The sequence below is a fragment of the Chiroxiphia lanceolata genome, chromosome 5 (assembly GCF_009829145.1).
Source record: "Chiroxiphia lanceolata isolate bChiLan1 chromosome 5, bChiLan1.pri, whole genome shotgun sequence".
Taxonomy (NCBI): Eukaryota; Metazoa; Chordata; class Aves; order Passeriformes; family Pipridae; genus Chiroxiphia; species Chiroxiphia lanceolata.
Window position 1 is genome coordinate 58,202,806 of NC_045641.1, and position 25,273 is coordinate 58,228,078.

General features: G+C 43.0%; 1 protein-coding gene across 4 annotated transcripts in view; it reads left to right on the forward strand.

The window, feature by feature from the left end:
- TMEM178B (transmembrane protein 178B) overlaps positions 1-25,273 on the forward strand; it is a 241,105-nt gene continuing 215,832 nt past the window's right edge. For 2 of the 4 annotated variants that reach the window (XM_032688134.1, XM_032688133.1), the window contains exon 1: positions 1-2,163. In XM_032688134.1, the coding sequence (XP_032544025.1) occupies positions 1,782-2,163 (382 nt within the window). In that variant the 5' untranslated portion in view covers positions 1-1,781. The remainder of the gene's footprint in view (positions 2,164-25,273) is intronic. The other 2 variants (XM_032688131.1, XM_032688130.1) reach the window with 2 other exon arrangements.

Genomic DNA, 25,273 nt, shown 5'->3' on the forward strand with positions numbered 1-25,273 from the left:
TAGAGAAATAAGAAATGAGTCTCACGTTGCATGGGTGACATCACTGGCTTTTGGCTCAGCGCTCTGTATGCTCGGTCTGTAGGCTTCGGCCAAGGCTGCAGGGCTCGGTGTTTGAACAAGGAAAGATTCCCAGGTATACAGAAGACTGGATTTGCTTTTATTTGGGTTAAAAACGGTGAAATGAGATTTCTAAAGCTTGGGGACTCCAGCTCGCCTTCTGTTGCACTTGATCTCTACAAAATGGGTGAGTTATTCCCATTAAAGAGAAAGGGAGTGAAAATTTAAGGAGAAAAAAAAAAAATATGTCTGAAAATATAACTGCTGATGCTGGGGATACGATTCGTATGAAGCTGCTGAGCTAAAAATCTCAGCTCCGACGTGGAGATCGGGCCATATGGCAGAGAAATGGTGCAGACCGAAAGCTGTTGACAACAGTTAGGGGCTGCTTTCCTCTCCCCGTGTAAGGTGTGTAGCTCCCCCACCCCACGCCCTCCGTCCCTCCGCCCCGGTTTGTTTTGGTTCGGTTTCCCCCGACCTCCCTCCCCTCCCCGCTCCTCAGCATCCTCTCCGCCAGCCGTAGCCCTGCCCGCCTGCCTTCATCTTGCAGATGGCTAACGTGCCGCCGTGTTAGGAAAACTGTGCACAACACATCCCGGCTCCGGGGACGGAGGAAGCGTTTCAGATCCCGGCGGAAGGGGGGGCAGCAGCGTGTGTGTTGTGTGTGTGTGTGGAAGAAGGATGCCGGGGCCGAGGGCAGCCCCCCGTGCTGCCTAGCGGGCGGAGCGCGGCCGGCGCCGGGTCCTGCCGGGCTGCGGCTGCTCCCGCCGCCTCTCCCCGGCCCGGGAGCCGGGAGGCTGCCGGAGCGCTGTCCAGGACCGCCGGCGGAGGAAGGGAGCGCGGCGTTGGGCTGCCTGGATGAAAGCGCCGGCGAATAAAGCAGGCGAGCGAATGGCAAGGCTGGCAGAGAGAAGCCGAGATGTTTCCGAAGCCAAGATGCCAGTGACTGTCAGCGAAGTCTGCTGAGGGAGAGACCCGTGCGTGCCCGCGTTTCCAGAGCCAGCCGGGGAGGGTATGTTTTAACCGCGGTTTCAAACAGCAGCAGCAGCAGCAGCAGCCAGCAACAACAACAGATTGCTCCCCCCTCTTGCTCCCTCCCCCTCGACCCCGCTTTAAACCCAAGCAAGTGACCGACCATTCAGACGATGATGCTCTTGCTGAGCCGCTGACAAAAGACAAGTCACCCATTCCTGTAAACGGGACAACTGGCTGCTTGCAAGTGGGAGATGTCAAGCTGTTGAACTTTTCTGCTCTATGACGATGCTGTGGTGAGCTTGCTGATCTAAAAGCCATCTCTTCTGGATTTCTGAGCTGGCCGGATTGAAAGAGATTAATGGACTGATCAGCCATCAGGTTTCTTCAGGGGGATACATCCCTTCAGCCCCTGTCACTCGGGTGCTCGTGGTGAGGGGAGCAGGACATCTTTGTGTAGGTGGGTCACTGGCTCGCTCCCATTGGAGGTGCAAGGCTGTGTTTCTCCTCGCCAGGTCTCCTCTGTAGAGGAGGAGAGGCAGATGAAACTCCAGGACTGCCTCCAGGGCAGAACTTTGTAGCGCTCTCAGCATCCCTCTGCAGTGTGGATGTGAGCCACGGGAGTTGGGGATGTTTGAGGCAGACTCTGCCAAGTGACACCTAACAGCTGCTCTGGAGGTTTTTGCGTGGTCTCACACCCAAGGGCTTTGCCTGTTGTGAAGATGTCCATGGTGTTTCTGTGAAGCTGAGGTATGGCTGCTGGAAGGTTACTGCTGTATGCTGGCCTGTCTTTAGCTCTGTGTGCCCTGGGCATGCTGGCTGTGGCAATCTGCTCTGACCATTGGTACGAAACTGATGCCAGGAAGCACAGAGAGAGGTGCAAGAGCATCACCACGAAGAGAAATGATCCTGGCTTCATTTATAACTCCAACAACAACCTGCCTCTCAGGGCCAGCAGGTCTAGGTTGGACCGCTGGGAAGGGAAACTCCTCTTGGCAAGAAACAGGAGGCAGATCTTTGCTATGAGCGCAGTCGACGAGTGCAACAGACAGTACAACTCGACCAACATGGGGCTCTGGAGGAAATGCCACCGACAGGGATTCGACCAGGAGCTGGAGGAGCTGATTGCCAAAGGTAAGGGCTGTTTTTTTACCAAATGAACATGCCAGGCCCTCCTGAGATGAGCAGGGGCTGAGCAGAGCAATTTGGGCTCACAGATGGGAGCTGCTGTTTCCAGCCAAATACCTCTCCTTGCACTGAGTGAACTGGCTGGGCTGGGCATTGCTTCCAGAAGCACTGCCAGGGCAGTTTCCGATGGGGTCTCCACTGCTGAGACATGGGGTTTGGGAGGAAGAAGGCAGTGGGGGTGAGAGCAGACACACCCCAGAATGTCTCTTTCATGTCTTTCTCTCTACGCTTGATACAGTCTGCCCATCACCATGGTATCAGATTATTTTCCAAACACAAATAAAAATATTAATAAAGCAGACACTGGATTTATTTTTTTTAAATTTTGTTTGACCCTGGTGGCTCAGGCAAAGCACAGAATATTTTATTGGAGGCTACATATGCCTGCATTTTCTGATTCCCTTACCAAATACCCCATCAGCCCTGAAATACACCATTTGCAGTGCTCACATGTAGGCTTTTTTAATTCTCAAATGGAGAGTAAACAAAGAGAAATGCTAAAGAGCAGGAGGAAACCCAGCTTGCTGTTTACACTGAGCTATGTTTTGGAATATTTTCAATATCTACAAAACCTTACGTGAATTTATTGGAAAGGAATAATTTTCTCTTGGGGTGGAGATGCATCTGTTCGCCTGTAGCATTTTTTGTGCTGTCTTTTTTTTTTTTTCTCTTTTGGTCCTTCGTCTTAATTTTTCCCCCAAGGTAGTGGTTCAAGGTGATGGTCCCAAACATTTCTTTGATCCGAAGTATAGGAAGGGGACACAGGTGTAAACCCCAGCCTAAACATCCTGTTTACAGAAGATGCATGTTTTTGCAGGATGATGAGGGTTTCAGTAAAGGATGACGGCATCTTTGCTACCCACAGCATGGTTACTCCATACTACAGGATAACATTTCCCTCCCATGGTTCTTTCGTTGCATTCAGAAGATTCCCCATTGGTTTATTTCCATCGTAGTGAAATCACTGTTTCTTACACAGTGCAATCTTTTAAAATACTTGTCTGCTAAGTGTGTCCTCTGTCCCAAACTCCCTTGATAGCCTGTGTTAATTCCCTCTTCAAACATTACAAGTGGAATTATTGCTCAAAGCTAATTATTCACGAGGGTTGATCTTTCACACGTCTTTGCCCATGTATATGTGTTGTTCCTTGTCTTTTGCAAGTGAGCGCTGGAGGTGAGTAGCATGTTACAGGTTTGCACCAAACCAGTACAAACAGATGGCATGCCAGGGAGCCTGGATCACTGTTTGGGATTCTGTCTATGTTGCTAGGGATCCTTGATATCTGTCTGCTGCTTAACAACTCCTATGAAATAGATTGTTGTCTTCAGTCCCATTTGTAATGGGCGAGTGAACATGCCCAAAGCCTGTCAGCACTCAGACACCCCAGACACCTGCTGCTGGTTTCAGTGCCAAGGGAGTCATTCCTATTCCCTGCCTAGGTGAGGATGTGTATGTGCTGGGCTGCTGTAGAGGGCTGGATTGCTCTGCCATGTGTGCTCACTGTGCTTGGGGCATAAACAAATTCAACCTTGACACCAGAGCTCACCTTTGGCAAATGGAGTTGCAGTTATTAGAGAGGTTTTTCATCTTGAAATAAGTGAGACTCGTTCCTCTTTCCCCGCCTGCCTTGTCCTGAGTTCAGGAATGTCCGTTTCTCTTGCCAGAAACAGCTGAAATTGCCTGGCACTGGGTTATCTGTAATGGCAGTTCTGCTAAGTGTTAACCGTAGAGAAAATGTGACAAATCAAGCTGAGGTGGTTAATTGCAGGAGAAGGTGGTCTTTGAAAGATCCTGCTGCAATTTGTGTGTGTTCCTGTGTGTATATGAATGTGTGAATGAGCGTGTGAGTGTGTTTAGTGAACCAACTCAATATCCAGCATTCAGCTGGTAGCAAGGGATTCCCGGGCTCAGGTGCAGTGAGTGTTCCTGCACACACGCTCCTGGACATCCGTGTCTGCAGGTGGCCAGGGAGCCACTTCGAAGAGTCACTGCCCCAAGGTCAGAAGTGCAACTTGTGCACAAAAGGGAGGTATGTGCAAATATGGGAGTGTGTCACTCCTTGCCTTCCTTAAAGGTCTTTTGATGCACATTTAGCAAAGTTCATTGTACACTGAGAGAAATGTTAAAGGAAGGAGGCTCTGAACAGTGAACACCAAAATTTTAGTTCGTTTGATGGCCTTTCTGCAGTGAGGATCTGCCTATACTATGGCTCTCAGCTGTGATGAAGAGTCACACACAAATGCTATAGAGGTGTGTGTTCCTTTGGCACCTCCAGATTAAAACACAGAAAAGCAAATATAATGGCAGTTTGATAAAATAAAGTGTTTGACTTGCTCAGAAATAAAAATGGAGATTTTTTTTTTTTTTACAATCCTCACTTACATGATGAAAGTGAAGTAAGTGTTGTTGCTGTCCAGTGCTGAGAACAGCTGTGAGTTCAAAACAAGGTTCACCCCAACATCATCTCTCATGGAAGTAAAAACTAGAAGTAGTTTTTACTTCCATGACAGATACTTGCCTGGGAGTTAAAGGTTGCAGGGGTGGGTGCTGGGGGAGAGAATGGCCTGTGCAGGTGAAAAGGGCTGCAGATATTCTCTACCTGTAGCAATCAAATAACCTGACTGGGGTACGTATTTCTCCACAGATAAAATCTCTCTTTCTCTCTCTCTCTCTCTCTTTCTCTCTCTCTCTCTCTCTCTCTCTCTCTCTCTCTCTCTCTTTCTCTCTCTCTCTCTCTCTCTCTGAGCTTCAGAGCAAATACCTTATAAAAGAGGATGTTTAAGTCTCCTTCCTCTCTTAATTTAATCTAGCACACCTCTTCCTGAACTAGATAAACTAATGCAGATTCTGGTCCCAAATATTGGGTGTAATGCTATAGGTAAGTGAATGCAAATTTTATTGTGTTTTGGGTTGTGTTTGTTTATTTGTTTTTCAAGCTGGACAGAATCTGTGATCCATTTATTTTAAAACAGATCCTACATTTTTCCCTAGGTAAAACTTTCAGTATTGAGAACGGTAGATTTGTCTATCAAAGGATAACAAAAAATGGTCATTAAGAGCCTAACTAGCTTTGCAAATACCCTGCAGTTATTCTGCTTATGAACTCTGCTGAAATTAATACAAGCTATAGGCAATGGCTTGTGGCAGGATCAGGCACTGTGGTACTTGGTAGTATTCTGATACCAGTGATTTTAAAAACCAATTCTGTTCCTAATAGGCTGTGTCACTTCTGTAATTCTATTCTGTATTTTTTAATTTTTAATTTTTACTTTCTGGGAAATAAATCAAGACCTTTAGGTTGGATTTTGCTAGATAAACTGGAGATCTGTTACTTAAGGTTTCTTTTACATAGATATAATAGACACTACTGCATATAAAAAAATTATAGTTGGTCCTTTTTACATTTCTCCTATCCTTTTTTTACATTTTCATAGAACTCGTGCATACTTCATAATAATACAATTAGGTAAATATGCAGTGAATTAAAGGAGATTGTCACAAGTAAACATAATCAGGGAGAGGCAGGCAAGCATGAGATGAGACCAAAGGCCTGAAGAATATTCTAAAGCTGCATCAAAATTAGACAGTTAATTTGTTCTCTTTGTCATCATGGGAAAAAAAATTTAAACGAGAAACAACAGAAATTACAGTCAATAAAGAAATTATGGGAGTTGAACATGCAAACTGATGTTCTTCCTCACTTGAATAGTCTTTATTTCTGGGAATGGACTACTTGGACTGAGGGAAAACACTCTGGTACAGAAGAACCAGTCAAAAAGAAAGAGCTAACAGAGCTGTTCCTCTGCTTTCGCATCTCATCAAGTTTTTTAGCATCTCAGGACCAGAGTTTCACTCCTGATCCCTAAAGCCTTGCAGAGTCAGGAAATGCTGGCTCTGGGATTGTTCAGCACAATACTTTAAGCTTCTTCCAATTTTCAGGTGTTTGTCCAGGCTTCTCCACAAACTAAATAGCCCTGCTGCTTAACGCCTCTTTGAACACAGTGTTCACTATATCCTATTAGGTCCACTCTTTGCCTGTTAACCACGGAATTTCTAGCAAAAGCAACAATCCCTCACCCTAGCAACCACTCCAACTGCCTCCACCACTAAGCAAGCAGACAGCTGGAATGCAGGTAAGTGTCCACTCGTGGATAGGAGAAGGCAGAGTTTATGTCCTGCTTTGGCAACCAGCAGCTCACCACTCCCTGTATACGACTTGTAGTGACCCAGAAAGAAGAACGAGAAGCCACAGAGACTGTCTGCATCCTGTGGCAATGGTGCTCAGATGCTTTCCTGCAGTAGTTGAGAGGAGAACAAGAAAGCAAAAAAAGGAATTACATCATTTAATTATAAAGGTACAATAAAGTAGATGAAGAAGTTGCACAGTAACCAGAGTCTGTTCCATTTAGACAATTACTACTCAGAGGACCTTTCATCTTGCCTTTGGAAGGCTGCCAGTTAAACCTGACTGGATGAAGCTCTGCTGCCTGCCATTGGAATCCAATTTTATTTAAAAAAAAATAGAATTTACAATGACCTTATTACTTCAACCCTCCTTTTACCTTCCTTCTTCCCCCGAGATCCGTGGAACTTATAGTAAATCCTATTTTTAAAACATTTTATTGTGAGCATACTTAGCCCATGCCACCACTGAAAAAAAAACCCCTAAGTAATTCCTGTGCAGCCTACCTCCACCTCAAATAACATGCAAGATTTCTGGGATGAAAGCATTCTCTGTTTTGGTTTGTCAGATACAACTGAGGAAGACAGGCTTAACAGGACTACTCCAGCCGTCACTAGGGATTATTTATACACAAATGGAAAAGCCTGAAGAGAGGCTACTTGCAGCTATCTCTAGGACTAAAGTGATTTATTTTTGTAAAACTGCTTGCAATAGTTTGTGATGCTCTGGATTGGACTTTTAAAATGAAATGGGTTTGCCAGGTGAATTAGGACAGCCATTTTTTCATGTGTCCTGCATAAACTGAAGAATCCAAATGCTTTGTTTAAAATCTGCGCTTGAAATCCCAACAGTTTTCCAAATGATCACTTTATAACAGGGACTTTATTGAAGTCTTGATTCTGATCCTAGTGAAGTCAATAGTAAATGTTTTATTGAACGCGGTGATGCAGCAAGTTCAGGCCTTTAGTGTTTCCTTTGAGGTTAAAATTGTCCCTGGGTAGGAAGGCCAGTGCAAGGTCTGTGCTCCCTCCTGTCACAGCTGGAGTTCTGCTGGAGGCATCCAGCGAAATTTAAGCAGTAGACAGCATTTTTGTTGAATCTTAGGCTATCTAGGTATTCAGCCTTTGCAGTTTTTTTGATACCATAATTATTCTTATTCTGTTGATGTAAGACTGGAACTCAAATAACTGAGATATGGCAAAAACATCCTCTTGTTCAGAGATTTTCTAAAATCATTTAGTGGATGGAATCACTGGTTCACGTGTGTGAGTTCCAAGAGGATTTGGCCGATCATATTTTGAATAAGCAATTTTAATATTTTAATTGCATCAAATTTAAATAGCAATTTATTAAAAAGTTTCTTTACCACAAGTAATGAGAACCTGACACATTCCTCTGACACATCTGAGATAATTAGTTTGATAATATGTATCTGCTAAAAATACTAAGAACATATATGTAATTTAACAGAGCCTCTACTGTTTTTAATCATGCTTTTTTAAAGGGCAAATTTCAATCAAGCTCTTGGCTTTCAAGCAAAATTGCCAGTGAAGACAAATGGAAATTTTGCCTGAGTAAAAATGATGGGATCATGCCCTTCTCAAGAGAAACTGATATTTGCAGAGCTGCCTTCAGGACTGCATGCTTAATTCCTGTTCATTTAATTGGACATCCAAATCCCTTTGAGAAATCTCAGCATTTTTATCCTTTCTAACTATTGCTAAAAAATTTTCTCAAAGTGTGGAGGAAAGGTTTAGTAAGTGTTCAGATGTGTTCTGTTCACTGTAAAAATAAAAATTTGAAGGATTATTTTGCTTAAATAGAGATGAAACGGTCTGAACTATTTTGTCATCTCCCACAATAAAAAATCAACATTAATATTTCTTTTTTGTATTGAAAAAGTATTTCTGTGCATTCAGAAAAATTTTAAGAGGGTAATGAGTTCATTAACTATTGCAGAACCAGTAAAAAAGAAGCCTTTATATTTTGTAGGTTTTGCAAAAATAATGATGATCGTTTATAATGTGAGTTACTTGATGGCTCATTGCTCACAAAGTGTTGCTGGAACCCTTGACTACACATTCACCTCTTTAAGAGCAAAAGAAAGAAATGAGATGGTGTTTCTTAGTATTTATTAAGGAATAAATAAATAAAAAATGTTGATTCTGGAATCCAAGTGCCCTTAACAGATCATTTGGAATAGGATCCATTTAAAGGAAAAGAATATACTCTAACACGCTTTCTCTGCAGGAGAGGAATCAGACTAAAAAATGGAAATTTCCCCATTTTCTTTCTCATAAAGCCTAATTCTTCCATAAATAAATATTCAGAAATGCCCAGCTGAGCCTGCTGAAATCATAATCCTTTGTAGATAACTACCAGAATAGATGAAAGAAAGGTAGTACTGCAGTTAGGGCAGGGGCTTACAAAGCCAGAATTCAGTCCACAGTCTTTCTTCATGACCTGAGGCAAGTGACTAAATCTCTCATACCTCAGCTCAGTAGCAGTATAATAGGGATTTCGTTCACTGTTATTAATACCAGTTAGCGTCCTACCCTCGGATTTATGAGCCTTAATCATGGATCAGAAATCATGGATCAGAAAAACGTCCCCGTCCTTCTGACATGTGGCTGCGCTTTAAATATTGGCGAGTAACGCAGCCCTATGAGGGAGTACGGGGAGACTACAAAGTAATTATGTTCAGCGTGAGCAGTAGTGGTTTTAGAACACCAGGAGACAAACCACGTTTCTGTAAGCACCACAAAACGTGGGATTCCTACAGGACTTGTAAAGAGGGATAATGAATAAAAAGCGTGGATGTTTACAGGATGGTTTTCCAAAGGTACCTGAAGGATGGTACCAGAAAAATCATGGGTCATGTCTGCTTGAAAAATTGCTAAGTAGGTGATGGGGATTGACCTCTTTGGTTGACTGTAGGAAGAAGTTGACATTTCCTTAATGAAGACAAGTAGGTTACACTAATGAGTAGATATGGGGACAGCAGTCTGCAGCTCCTAAGAGAAATGGCGTGATCAGAGTGATGTGTTAGCAAAATGATATTTCTAGCAGCATCCTAAATGGATATAGGGAGGGCAAGATCACATTTGTAAAGGTCAGAAAAAGAAATATTGAAGTAATAAAGGCATGAGGTGATGAGAGCCTGAATGGTGAAAGAATATGCAAACCTTAGACATCCCCTGGATCTATGTATGTAATGAGAGATACGAGATGATGTTGCTTCAGTTCTTGACCAGAACAACAAGGAAAGTAATAGAATTGTCTGTGATGATCAAGAGGGGGATTGCTGAAGAAAACATATATTAAAGAAGGAAGAAGAGCACTAGGAGCTCTGTTTTAGTTATGATAAGCTGAGTTTGATATATGTATGTCTGTAAGGGAGTATTAGAGATACTGCGGGTATGGACCTAGAGAGACAAGTTTGTATTAGAGGAGTGAGCCTGGAAATTGCTACATGGAGTTCACAGGGGAATCTATGTGTGTGACAGAAATTATCAAGGAATAAACAACAGAAAGAGAAAAGCCCCATGAACTTCCAATAGAGCTGAGAGAAGTATCTTCTGGAGGGCACATGAAAGGAGCAGATTCAAAAGTGGTGCAAGAAAAGTGAGTAATGTCATGGTAACTGAAGAGAGACACCACTTCAGGTTAAAGCAGCATAGGAGAGACTACTGCAGGTAGCTAATATGTTGCAGCAGATGAGAACAGAGCATTCAGACTATGCTGAAAGTTGCTCAGTACGTTAAGTAGAAATTTTGGCAGCAGCAGTTGCAAGGGAGAGGAAGCTGCACTGAACTAGTGGGGTGGACTCCAGGCAGTGTTTGTAGCTGGCATATTCAGAGAGTTTGGTGATGAAAGAGAGGATAGGAGAAGACATGGCATTTATAGAGGAAAATAAATGTTTTAAGATGAATGGTGCTTCTGTTATGAGAGTAAAGAGACAGAGGGGCGTGAGAGGTCAAGGGGAAGACAGCACAAGAGTGTCCATAAGGAAAGGCAGGAGGTAGGGTAAGACTGGCTAAGTGGCAAATAAAAGAAAGGAAGAGAGCCATGTAGGAGGTTTTTCACCTGTAGGAGAGAAGAATGAAGAAGGAGTTGTAGGAGGGGAAGAGGAAGCAAAAGGCAAAGCTGCTGGAAGAAGAAGATCATAGTTTGTCATTTTTCTCCTGGAAAAACTGGGTGGAATCCTGCATAACAGCTGAAGTAGGGACTGAGGAGGCGGAAGGGTCTGAGGAACGAGCCAAATGTGGCAAAGAGGTGATTGTGACTGTGAGTCTGAGATTTAACTGTGCTGAGCTGGAGTAGTAAGCCTAGGACACAAACAGAACTGAATGGGGAAACAATGTGTTTATAGTGGAGAAAGTTAGCCAGGCAGGAGGATTCCCATTAGAGATGCTCTGCTGGGTGAGACGTAGCAGAGACCAACCGGTATGGATCAGCTGGGATTTGGGGTAGCAGGGCAGGAACAGCTAGAGAATGGAGGGCAAGAGGTCTGTGAATGAAAGGATGCAGCGTGGATAACATCAGCATGTGGAGAAAGGAAAGGAAAGATAAAGAGGGTGACAAAAGACCGAGAGCAGGCAAGAAGTACTTAATACTGATCATCTGAGGTGACAAAAAGGCCAAGAAAGCTCAGTGTGAAGGAGGTGGCCAGTGGTTGTTGAAGAAAGAGTCCAGGGAATGGTCTAAGCCGTGGAGTAGAAAGATGGGGGGAAAGCACAGGGTCTAGTATGAAGCCCTGCCTTTTTGGTGACTGATAGGATCAAACAGAGTTTTAGGCTGAACGGAGGAGACATTAAAACATAAAGCTTAAAGGGCAGAGAGATCACTACTACTGACTCTTCTATGATGCAAGTTTATCCTGGGTAACCTTACAGAGATGTCAGCATGGCTCTCCTGAGCAGAATTCAGCAAGTTTGTCCAATGTTTGGAACAACTGTTCTACAGTGTCAGCTTGAACCTCCAGTGAAGATAAACAAATAAAATTTTAAGCATTAGTTCAGGATATTTTCCACAAAGTGGTGTGTCTGTGTGCATGTGTAGAAAGGTATTTGCACAGCTGGGGGCTTTTTTGGAAAAGGTTTTTACATCCCGTTTTACCTCCATTCCAGTGCCCTCCATTCCAGTTACATTCTGCAAGTAAAAGTGTCACAATCTCTCAAATAAATGCTAGACCAGCTAGGAAGCCTTGGGTCAGAAATAACTTAGACCCTGAGGCAATCTGGTGCATGCCAACTACTGCTGTGCTGGGCTCATGGTGAGATTTCTCCTTACTGAGTGGTCTGCTATGGTCTGTGCCCACTTCTGTTTCTGACTTCAGTGAAGATGTAACATCAGAACAAGCTGCAGTAACCTGAAGTGCTTTAGGGGTGACAGAGAAGTGGGAAAACCATCACTCATGTCCTCTTAAAGCAGAGCTGGGAGGATTTTTCCGGTATCCCCATCTGCTTTTTTTCAGCAGCTCTACCTCAGTCGTCTCTGAAGGGACTCTGCACTCAGTGTTGAGAAGGAAACTATTATGTGGGTGATTATCAGCATCTCTTGTCAGATAGTAGGAAATGCACTCAGGCTTTGAAACTGCTTTATCCCACTTTTGTTCCTTGTAAGTAAGTGTCTTGTGCCCTGTGATTCTTTTGTTTCTTACCATAAGCATGCAAGCTGAAACACTGTAAAGGATGGGAGATTCCAAGGATGTCCCATGTATACAGTAGTGTGGATCCTGTTAAGATATCCCACCAGATCGAGTGAAAGACACTGAAAATCTCTTGTCACAGCCTTTATTTAATTCTGAGACCTTTTGTTGGTTTTGAGTCTTAACAGCAGACATTTGAAAAGAGCTTCCTAAGTGTATTTCTAGACTTTCTAATAGGATGAAACAGTTATGCTAATTTTGTTGGATAACAAAAGCTATTTGAAAAGATCTTTCTGCCTCAATATGAATATATGATTCTTGTCTCTGTGTCTTTGTGTCTCCATTAATCAGTGCGTATCTTCGAATATGCAAAAGAGCTTTTATAATGTAGATACCTTTTCTTTCTGCCCAGCGGTCATTTAATGACAAAAATATTATAACAAAACCAAACAAACCAAAGAAACAAAAACATTTTTCAGATGTTAAGGGTACAGATTAGGGTCATGAGACTAACTTTGAAGAGTGATGCTGATGTATGGTAGCTGATGATCCAAGTGCATTGGGTTGTATTAGCTACTTAAGTGGTTCCCATTAAGAGAGTATCCAAGTACATACTTCTTGATCTTTAACCATAAAGGATTTTGAAGAGTGGAATTATCCCTGTTTTACACAGAGGACAGTTGCTCAACAATCCAAATATCCCGCAGGACAAAAGTTCACACTGGAAAAAAATTTCTCTTTTTTAGTCCCTAACCACATGAGCTCGTGTTTTGTGTTAAATTTCATCCCTTTTGTATTCACTAGTCCTCAGGATTGCCCAGTTCTGCTCATACGATGTTTTATAAAGGTTAAAGAGATGGGGAGGAATGTTATGGTGATCAGAGAGACAAAGGAGCCAGCCAACAGGAACAGGGCAAATGGAAAAACTCAAATAGCTTAATGGGCTCAAATTGGGAAGTTGGATAATTTCCATCTCAGACTTCTGAAAGATGTGACATTGCAAATCCAGTAAAAAGGATTTTCAATAAATCTGTCTAATTAGGGTGGTACATTAGGAATGAAAAGTAGCAAATCTATATTTAAAGAAAGGAGCAAAAGTTGTCTGGGCCACAGTGGACCTTTTAGTTTGATCATAATAATACCAATAATACTGTTTAAAGTAAGTTCTAAAGGAAAGATTAATTAAATGCACGGGGGAAAAATGAAATCAACATGCAACGTATGTTTTCCTATTTGAACTGTGCCAGACTACTGTGCCATATTTTGCTAGGAAGATAGCTGGGGTTTGAGATAAGGAAATGCCTTAGACCTAAGTTATCAGGATTTTGGTAAAGGATTTTATATTCTGCCCCTGAGGAAGTGGGTTATTTCAATGTTAAGGTAATTAGTACACAATTTACAGAGTGTTTAAGGAACTGACCAAAGGAAAGCAAAAAGTGCTGAGAGAGGGAGTTTCAAGATAAAGGTCAACAGAAGAGTTCCTGAAGAAGGCGACTGATGTTTTTTAATAATATCATTAGTGATGCTGGAGCAGGGTCTGTAAGAGGAGGCGACAGCTCTCATTGGGCTGGGCACAAAGGAATGAACTTAAGACATTTGCTGCTGCCCCAAGAATGAGACACTGCTAAGAGAAAGAAGTCCTGGAATATATACAAGGAACTGAGTAATGTTGAGGACTGGGTGACAGGAAAGTTGTGAAATTTCTTTCAATGTGAACTTTTGGTCCTGGAGAACATGTTTACATTGTTGACTAAATACCCTCTGTGTTGCAGATTGGAATTCTGGTCCTCCAGACATCCAGGCTATGAGGAGATTTGGGCTCAGATGCCTTCCTCCCTGGGCAGGTACTGCAGAGGGTTTCCTTTCAGGGTGGGAAAGGCTCATACCTGAATCTCACCCTTAGCTCAGTTGGGATGTAGCCACACCTTAGCGGGGACAAGGGGTTCATTAAGGTGCACATATCTTGAAGTGCAGACAGAGAGCAGCAGAACCATGGCCAGAAGAAAGGCAGATGTGATTGAAGAACAGAGCTAGCTGGATATTTCAAGAAGAGAAATGTTAAAGTCATGGGCAAGGTGTAAATCAAGCCTTCTCTGTTACAATCTTTGCAATTCTCGTCAACCACCTGTGATGAAGATGAATTCCAAGCAGGCTTGGAGCGGGATTACTAGTGTGAGAAAAGTAATGAAAGATCTATTTTACAAATAGAATTGTTATCCAGAAGAAAAGGAGTTAAACACAGGAGAGGGGGAAGACGTGCTTAAGCTAAGGTTGACATTAGCAGGGAAAACGGTGTGTGTGAGGGCCATGAATACAGGTAGGCTAGAAGCTGTGCTGAAGTGGGTCTCTGGAAAGAGCAATGAGGCCACAGCACTTAAAACAGGTTTTTGGAACCATTACACATGCCAATGGTTCATCTGGCTTGGAGGTATCACCGAGGTTAAGTCAGCCTACTCCCTGTGTCAAAACTGCTTCTGGAAAGAAAAAAGACAGGTTGTCATAGGAGACTCTCTCCTGAGAGATAAAGAAGTCCCCATATGCAGACTGGACCCAATTCTTAGGAATGCCTGCTGCCTCCCTGGGGCCCAGGTTAAGGGTGTGAAGACAACGCTTCCTGCCCTGTTACAGCCCTCACATGATTATCCATCATGGATTTTTCAGGTGGGCAAGTGAAGAAGTTGCAACATGAAGTCCAAAGAGAGACTTCAGGGCCTTGGAATAACTGGTTAAGGGATTGGGAGCACAAATAGTGTTCTCCTGTATCCTTCCAGTTGACACAAGGGCTAGTGATGTCTTAGAAAGAGAGATTATGACTTTTGGAAAAAGGGGCAGACAACTACTTAGGACTACAAGGATGTCGTGAGGTTATGCAGTGAGGAAATTGGAAGGGCCAAAGCCCAACTAGAATGACTTGAAGATCTTAAAGGTCTTTTCCATCCCAAACTTTTCTATGATTCTATGACACACTTGCCTTGCAATGCTATGCAAGAAAAACGAACACAGTCCTTTGTAGTGCTATGTCCTTGTGAAACATGCCACAGGATGGTGAAGGATTAATTTATTATTACTATTAATTCCTGTTTTTTCTTACCGAAGGAAGAGCATATTCAGCTCTGTATCAAGCAGGACCTGATGGAAGAGTGTTCATCACCAGCCTGCCTGATATCAGCCACAGGTGTCTGGTGAGAAGGAAGAGACCTAAGGCAAATCCAGCTGCACCATGTCTCATTCAGATCTGAGCCTGACTTTGTTCCTTCCTGTGACACCCCCCCACATCCAGGAAGGACTGGGGATGTGGACTCTGGGCACTTAATGCACACTTCAGCCAGCTTTCCTTTAGATAATGTAGTTAATAGGGACTTTGTTTCCTGGCTCCCTCATCTGCTTTCCATTTCAGATTGCCTTAGCTCAACAACAGCAAAGGGCTGTTAGATTCTCAGCTATTTGTATTCGTAAGCCAGGAGAATGTGGAGCCTTCAGCTTCTTCATTAAAATAGTTTATACAAAATAAAAGAGAACTTGCGTACTATATTTAAACATTCGGAATGGCTGGCAGCAGCGGAATTAAACTCTTATTTGCACATATTTAAATTACCATGAGATCTATGTTTCAGTTCACAAAACATTCAGCCATTTGGCTGGTAATGCTGGGTGAATTTTTGTATAGCGAGAAGGATTTTGTCCCAAGATCCACCACCTTATGAATGCTAAAGGCACCTACTCTGGGCTTTGTTCAGTTGTGTGTGCAGCAGCAGACCACAAATCTCAAAAAACTCATTGGGAAAAGTCTTACAGAGAACATAAAGTGCTCCACAGCACTAAAGGTAGGAAAACATCATCTGAGATAGCCTTTTTGGGCTATAGTTAAGCTCTCAGAAAAGGTGGAAGCCTGGTTGCATCAGTGTGGAGCAAGACAAGCGGGGATCTCTGCCTGTCTGGAAGTTCAGAGAACCTTACCTGAGAGTCAAAGTAGCAAAGCTGCCTTCTGCATTATTGGCAGAAACTGTTACCCAGTTCTGTGCCTTGATACCTGGAGAAGGAGGGTTGTATCTATAGTGGATCAGAGAAGGAATTTTCGTTTTTTACTTCTACTGAGGAATGACCCCTGTCTTATGAAAGCATCCCCTCTTCTGCTTGAAGTGAACTGTACAGGATGGTACAAGACCAAGGGAGGGAGACTGGACATTGATGGCATTGCCTCTATGGGCATGTCACATATGTGGGAGCAGCTGGGTGTGAGGTTCTCTGCCTGTGTGCTGAGCTGTGTGACTGTGAGACAGCTGCTCTTTAGAAGACATGGATCTATGGCAGAGGGACTCTACAGTAAGCCACTATACACTGCTTAGGGTTTAGAACAAGGACAGAGGAAAGTGGTTTTCTTTGCTCCTTTATGTAGACTTGAGCCATCCTTTTTCCATGAAATAATATTCTGTGTCTAAGAGGAAAAAGGCATCCTTTTCACCTGGTGTCCTGAGGAGCCTCCAGTTTTCAAATGCTATTCCTTGTAATTCATTGATTGTGGTGGGAAAGGTAGTCACAGACTGCTGGCAGTGGCATCAGCTTTGTGGGGATGAGAGCAGAACACAACTGTCTCACTGGCTACTCTATAAGGTCTGTGTTTCCCAGTGATGAAGTGACTGCAGAGTGGGGTTGTGCACTGTCTTGGCCTCGGGACTTGGAAACTTCTGTGTGGAGAAAGCACGGGGACTTGTTTCATGCAGGTTTTTAACCAGGTTTCATGGGGAAAAGTGTGGCAACAAGTGCCTTAAAGGGAAGGAGGGAGAGGCTACTTGAATGGTTGGAGGGAGGAAAGGTGTCTATCTGTGTAAGTGATGGTGTCTGACAGTGATGGTGCTACAGGGCCATCTGCTTCTTCCTCAATCTTTCCGTCTTGTCCCTGCAGTTGGGAACCCCATTCTGTCCTTACTGGTGTCCCCTGCACTCTGTGCCACACCAGAACCTGTGGCACATCTTTCCCCCAATTGTTCATCAGTTATTGCTAACATCCTGCCTGTGGCACAGCAACTAATTGCACTGTCAATGCCTTCAAATGAAGAAGCAGCAGCAGGGGCAGATGAACTCTTCAGCACCAAAGCCATCTTTGCTTGTGCATCACTCCAAGAGTAGAAGTACAAAGAGAGAGAAAGGGGAAAGAAGTAGGACTTAGTGGACAGTTGCCTACAGTGCTGAGGCATGGGCAAGTCTTCAGGCCCAAGCTCTGCTTCACCTGCATCCATCCTTTCTTTCATCTGAGGGGTCATGGTTTCCATTTGATGGTGTTACTGAGGTGTAGTTTTTGGCAGACAGCATTAGGATGACTGTACTGACATGTCTTCTTTAAAGATTTTTCTTCCTTTGAATGTAGCTCATGGCCTTTTGGGAGTTCCTGAACCTGAAATTTGAGGTTACCTGCACTTGATTGCTGTGGTTGGGTGGTGCATTGTACCTGTCACCTAGAAAATTAAGTTGGTTGAATGTTCATCTTGGGCACATGAGTTAAGCACTGAAATATGTCCTCTGAGGCCTAAGACTTTTCAGGTTGCTTGTGATAATGTTTATTGCATGTCTCAGAGGGCACAAATCGCCCCATTTCTATCCATCCTGGTGGCAATTTACACCATAGCAGGACTTGGTCCTAACACTTAGGGATCAGATATAAGCACTTCTCCATTCATTTCAACATTTTCTTTCCAGAGTTTTGGTCTGTGCTAAGTGCATTTTGACCTGCACACTCCTCTAGAGCAGGAGCTTGTCATTATGCATGGCTTTGGAAGAGGCCACAGGAACTTTATGTTAGATTTGGTGGAACCTGGTTGGTGAATGGGTGTCAGGGTCATGCACCCAGGACCCTGTCAATGTGCCAATGAATTAACCAGGGCCATCAGGGTCCACAGACTGGGCTACCTATAGTGGTGCAATTTCACATCCATAACATTTGTCATAGAACCCACCCCTTCAGGCACCCAGGCAGGTCAGTGTTCCTGAGTTTAAGTTTTAATTTGAGTGAGAAAGTTTCGGTCTCTCTCAGCTATGGCAATGACCTTCAAAGCTGACATCACAATTTAAGCATCTGGTGCACAGATATTTGAACCAGAAGGTAGAGGCAACATGTAAAAATATGGATGTGAATAGAGGACATACGTCAGGAGCACTCCCTATAATCCTTAACAGTTTCTTTTACTGTCAGGCTGTTTGGTTTCAAAGGCTAATATCAATTATTTTTCCTTTGTTTCTAAGGGCCTGGGAGCTGAGAAGTGACTCCTCTGACATTTCAGTATATTGCTGTAAAGAATATGAAGAAAGTTTTCACATGAAACATGTAAGAGCCAGAGTTTACCCATCACAGATGCCAACCTGGTTTCTAAGGATTTAAAAAGGCCTAGTGTCTGTCACGGTGTTTTGTTTGATATTTTTCTGTTGATATCTTGTCATTGTAGCTTTTTCATCTGCTAATTGATATATGGCTGTATATACTGGTCTTTCAGCTGCACTTGAGCTTTATGTTAGATGCAGTACTTTGTTTTTTCATTATTCTTAAATGTTTAGAAAGATAAGTCAGAAATATGTTTGCAGCTCTCATGGCTTAAGGAAACTTTACTGGAGGGAACCAGGGGAAAGCAGAGATGCAGTGGGTGCCTGAGCACCTAGGCAGCCTGAAAAAATCACTTGACAAGGTGATCACTGTCATCCGCCATTCATTTCACTGGAGCATCACATTTCAAACCAGGAGGTGACAATTCAGCTTCAGTGATGAAGGGGAGGTCAGTGTGGGGTTGAAACCACTTGGACTGAAAGTTTGGAGCTGTGGAGAAAAGAAAATGGTGGCAAAAGTAGAGGAAATTTACACAAAGAGAGAAGGGCAAGAGAGGAAGAGAATGGAAGCACCAGTAAGGAGAGACAGCAGTGGTTAGGAGGGGATCAGGTCTTGTTGAGTATGAAGGCCAGGCCTTGAACAAATATTGAAATGACAGAAGGTACATAAAGACCATGTTTTCCCTTTGGCTGTTAGCAAACTGTTCACTGACAGCCTGTTTGTGAAATGTATGGAGAGACTCTGAACTCCAGTCTTGTCTGTGAACCAGATTCGCTGTGAGATTTTTCTGTCAAAGATGCGTTTGGGTCCTTGCTGTAGTAGGGGCAGGACAAGGGTATATCTGTGACCAACCTTTTGAATCTTGAAAGGGTAATTTCATCTGCCACTTACATCCTTGCAGAGCCTCCTTGGGGGCAAGTCTTCCAGGAGAGCACTGTTGACCAACAGTGTAAACAATGATAGTGTAAACAATGAGGAAGACTTGTTTGAGGATAAAAAATTCCCAGAAACTGAAGCAGGAGCCAGAGTCCTTTGGAAAGCCCTACATATAAATATCTTGTTTAGTTAGTCTAATAAAGGTATTACTAACAGTGCTGCTTGGAGGATTTATTGGGGGATTTCACTAAGACAGTGTTAGCAGTGGAATTATAGTCATTCTCTGGTAAGACCTTGTCAATGTGAGAGAAAATAACATTGATCCAATCAGAGATATTTTACAGGATCAATGTAATATTCCTTTGCATAATCACAACTGGAGGATTATGGGCCTGTGCTGGGAGTGATGAAGGATCACTTGACAGATCACAGCCTCATTTGTTCTCATCATTTTAACTGGTGAAGTACGGGCAGTTTTTAAAAGTGTGCATCTATATCCCTGTGCCTTAAATACATCAGCGCTCTTTTGGGGCACAGGCATTATATATTCAGTCTATTGCTTTTAGACAATATTTTGGGCTGCATACATTTTTCATCCCTGAGCCCTGCTGAAGCATCTTGGTATGACCTTGAGACAATTCCCTCTGCAATCCAGGAAACCGATGTAGATGAAATGGGAAATAAGGCCCTGAGGTGGGCAGGGAGGAGGAGAAGACAAATCTATATACAGCATGAGCCTTAAAACCCAGACATCATAAGGGACTCAGAATAAGTTTGTCTGACTGAGTTTTGGATAGTGCAGCAATTCCTCCAAGGCGATAGGAGCATTGCAGATGACAGTGAATTCAGGAGGCTCAAGAGCATACCGTGGTGTGCTGGGAATTTTTTATCCTCAAACAAGTCTTCCTCATTGTTTACACTATTATCTTTGCATTTTTCAAGATCCCAGGGCTGCTCCATTGCTTTAATGACAGCTTTGTCACGCATTGTGGAAGGCCTAAATCCCTCTGCTCCCTGCAGTTTCTCAGATATTCCCTCAGCTTTTAGTGAGGCTTCTTCTGCTGGGGAAGAGAAGCAGTGTGTTTGATAGCTTCACCATATTTGACTGACTGGTTCCTTTGGATCTGTACATACATCTCAGTGAAGGATGGAAGGGGAAAATGGTGGCTGAGGTGCAGAGCAGTGGCTCAGCTCACTGATAATATCAAGTGCCGTTCAAACTCCAATCTTGTGGTTTCAGATGACTTCAACTGCAGGGCTGCAAAAGTTATTTGGGGAAGAAAAAACAGCTATTACAAGTGACATTTAAAATTAGATGGGGGACAGCTCCCGTGAAAATACAGCAGGCATTAGCTTGTTTCCATCGGGGCGAGGACAGATAACTGAACATGTCCCGTCTGCCCTCATGGGCAGAATATAGCCTGTATCAAAGCACACAGCTTTGCTAGGAGGCTGTGACTAGCACAGAACGTGTGTACAGAGCAGTATGTGAGAGGACGCAGGAGCTTTTTGGAATTAACCCCTTCAAACAAGTTCAGGCCAGGGACAAAGCCCTCAGGAGCCTGTGGTCTTTGCAGCTTTGCCTTGCAGCAAGAAGCATGGGAAGGGGAGGAGCCGAGGGGGTTACAGAGCAATACAGACAGGTTGTAGCCTCCAGGCAGCACCAGTGTGCCTGGCAAAGCCACCTTGTTGGCCTTGTCCATGGAGGTTCATGTTTGGTAAGGCAGGTCTTCCACAGCCATCACTGTGGGGCAATTTATGGAGGAAGACTGGTTTGACAGCTCCCCCTTGCTCTGCCTGGTGCCTCCTGCGCCCTGTGGCACGTGGTGGGGAAGCAGCCACCCATCCCCTCCTTGTGCACACTGTGACTCCCTGCACTGCTACACCTGTGTGGGCTCTTGCTGCCCGTGGGGAACTGCTCCTGCTTTGCTTATGGCCATTTCCATAGGACCTGGGTACCTGCCTGTAAGCCCTGGAACGCTGCCACGGGTCTGGCACTGTGGGTGGCACCAACGCGACAAAACAGGCTTGGGTTGCCAAAATCATTAAGTGAGAGTAACTGTTATACCGTTTTATTTTTTTTCCTTGCTACCTGGAATAATCAGTGATCAGATTGCTTCTACAAAATGCAGCACCAGGAAGTAATGGGTGATAATAATCACTTACTGTATCAGCTCTGGCCACTGCAGCCCTTGGATGAATTTATATCCTTGCAATCCACGGCTGCCTGTCTGTTGTTCTTGCAGTGAGCCTGTAGAAAACCCATATTAAAATGAGGTTAGGGATTGAGACTTAAACCAAGAAAAACATGAAAAATCAGAGCAAATCCAGGCTGGTAGTCTGTTCTTCATTGTATAAGTTTAGGATGGACCCTTATACGTGATTTTTACTTTTAACTCTCAGCATCCTGGTGCTGATGAGCCTCCTTAGATCATGGATATTTCTGGACTGTGCATATTTTCATGCTAGTGGATCCATAGGCATATGATGAGCATACCACTGTAATTTGCATTTTAAAGTAGTCTTAAATAAGTTCTCATGTCTGCAGCTGGGCTTTGAGAGGATCGTGTTCCCTGGAGTTAGCCCAGGGCAACGTGCTGAAGATCACACATAGCTTTTACTCTGTTCTTGCTGAAGCAAAACTGCTTTTAAGTCCAGGGGAGCAAAGTCAGCCTTGCTGAAGTCAGAAGCAAACATGCCTTTGACTTCAGTGGGACACAGCTTTTGCCCAGCATTTTTTGCTTGTGAAATGTCTTGAGGAAGAAATGGAGAAAGGCCTTCTAAACCAAACCTCCCAGGGACTTACTAATCACTCCTTTTTGCACAGGTTCACTGCCATGTGAATCCCCTGAAATATTACCTTGAGTGGAGCAGGAGGTTTGCCTAGAGAAAATGACCTACATACAAGGCAAGTGCCATGTAACACTTGCAGTTAACGTTTTATTTGTTAGTGTAATAAAAGCATGTCAACAATTCAGTCTTGCCAAATTCCATTTGCCTCTTTGGCTGGGATATGTATTTTTTTCCTGAGTAGAGAGTAAAATTATGTTCATTTGTATCTTTACTACGCTCCTGGCAAGGAGGAAGATTTTGTGCCTGGGTTGATAAATAAATGTTTGAGTGAATTTTTTGAGGTTGTTATTCTGAACCGCTGCCCAAAAAAAGTTCAAGGAAAAATAATCTGAGACTTTCTATCAATTCTTATAACTACCTTTACAAATAGATATGGTAGATCTTTCCTAGAATAATCCAATATGCCTCTAATATCACTATCTCTGCAGAACTCATTTCTTTTGTGAAAACTGCAAATGTAAACATTCCCTTTCAACCAGTGTCACTCACAAATAAATAACGCAGATCTTCCTTGATGCACGTTGTGTCAAGAAAACAATTTCCATCCTCTTATGCTTGTTACTTTTTCATTTTTCCCAGAGGGATTTGCAGTCATTACGAGTCACTTTCCATTTTGACTTGTAGCCTAAGCAGTTGAACACCAGTGTGAGGCTTCGATAAAAGCTGCTCTCTGCAGTTAAGTGCGACCCCGGTTAATGAGCAGGTAAGGTCGGGCCTTTTGATTTTAACCTCTTTCGGGGGGCTGATCTTCCAGGCTGTTATACAGGCTGGAGAAGCACACCACGACATCCACATCACCCAAATTTTTATACCATCCCATCACAGTAGCATCTGAACACTGATGTGCACATCTCCAGAAGGAAATAGCGGCTCAGAAACTGTCTGGAATAGATATGCCGTGTATTATTAATTACCCAGCTGAAGTATCTGTAGTAATATTCGTACTGCGGGCTCTGCGGCTCTATTCCCCCCACCCTTTTAAGCGCTTCATTTGAATATTGTCATTTATTTTAAGCTGCCTGGTGACGCCCAGGCTCGAGGAGCTTAATTCTGCTGTAGGCAGGGGCAGTTGGGCAGTGGTGCGTGCGCGGTCCCTGCCGTCGTGCGGGCTTATTCAGCAAAATGGCCGGTGCGGGCAGGAGACGTGTAAATCAGCGAGTGCTGCAAGAAGAGCACTTAATTGAAGCTTTATCAAGTGCCTGCAGAGCTGACCTCTGAGCAGCAGCTGAACCACAGTTGGGATGGGAGCGAGCCAGCAGCTTTCACTGATGACTAAGCCCGTGTGCTGGGAAAGGATTTGCTTACAAAACTTGCCTGCTTTACCCATGGGTGGCAGAGGACTGCATAGCTGGGGATGACTTAAATCATTCTGCTTAACTCAGTTAAATTGTTCCTTTCAGCACAGATTCATAGCTTTCAGTACACTTTGATGACTCTACAGTCATGTATGGGTGGTTTAAGTTAAAGCCGGGCTGCTGACTGTCAGGGTCAGCACGGTTCTGACAGCACAGGGGGTGTCAGACCACACGGTGACATGACGGCATGTTCAGGCCTGTGAAGTCTTTTCTTGCTGGTCTGGCATTGGAAGAGTAGATCCAGCGTGTTTCCTACCCCTTCTGCATGAGCATCTCCCTGCTCTGCATGTCTACAACTGCATATTCAGAGACAGGTAAATATTGAATAGTTGTAAATATTTGCCTGTTGAGAAATGAATCCCACTGAACCGCACAGGTGTATTATCCAAAATAAAGCCCTGAAGGTTGAAGGCAGAAGGAGGAAGAACTGTGTAACATTTCACAAAGCTGAAAATAATGAAGAACCAAATTAAATTTGAAATAAAATCTAAACAATTTTATCAGGTAATTGGGAACTTACTGACAAGATTCTACTACATGTCTGCAAAAAAACCCGTGGTGCTATATATGAGAAAGAAGACTATATTGTTAAAAATTGCAATAACTTTGCTATGAGGGGAAGTAAAACTGGCAGGAAATAAAAATTGTGAATGGGCCTTTTCTCACATACAGGAAGAAGAAAAACAAACACACTGAAATATCTGGAAATCAGAAACCTGGAACAATAAAAGCTATATAGGAAAAGAAGTACAAGAAGGGCAAGCTGTGTGTTGCTGTGTCAATACAGGAAGCAAAGCCTCAAAAGCTATTAAAAACCAGACTCTTCCAAGTAAATTATTATTATGTATTCTGTAATAGCAAAGCATATTAGTGATGGAAATGCTAATAATAGTATTTGTCTTTTGCCAAATGGAAATGATTAAGAAAACCTGTGGAAATCAAGGATCTCTTTGATAATGTTTAATTAATAATAATTTTTATTCTTCTTTTGGGAAAAAAACTGGATGAGATGTTCTTGCCATGTGATGACAACAAAATACTTCTTTCTCCAGCAGTAACTTAGACTGACAGAGCAGTTAATAAATTCAGTCACTTTAATTTAATTGATCTCAATAATTTGATACTAAGCATTTTAAAAGAGCTGGTTAAGAAATGTCCAGACTTAATTCCTGTAAATGGTGACTTTTAGAATTTGTCAGGATACTGGTGAAATATCAAAGACCTAGAAGAAAGTTGATATTATTCAAACTCTTGAAAAGTGTAAATATAACAATGCTAGAATAAGTAATGTAGCAGCTAATGTAATTAATGAATAAAGTAATAAAGAATGAAATACAGATATGCTAACTAATGCTAATCAACATGGATTTATAACAATAGATCCCATTAAACTAATTTTTGTTGATAAAGGCACTAGCGTTGATTGAATATTCCTTCTCTTCTTTTAGGCACTTGAATGGGCACCAGATGAAATTTTGATTAATAAGCTACAGAAATCAACATGATGCACATTAAATGGATTTAAAAGCTGGGTAAATTATGGAGTTTAAAATGAAATTTTCTATAGACATAAACCAGATTTCACAGGGTGTTACAGGTAACAGCTCTTTGCATTAGGCTAGTTATAATTTTTATTAAAGAACTAGAAAAAAACCATGACAAAGTGGTCCATAAAGTATATTAATAGTAGTTTGGGGAGTAATGCAAACCAGGTAGCTCTGTGGAAATGGTTTAGGAGGGCCTGCTTGGTAATGCAAGGCTTATGGAGCTCAGCCAGCCAAGCTCAACGAAGAGAAGATAGAGGGATGGCTTTATCATAGGCTAT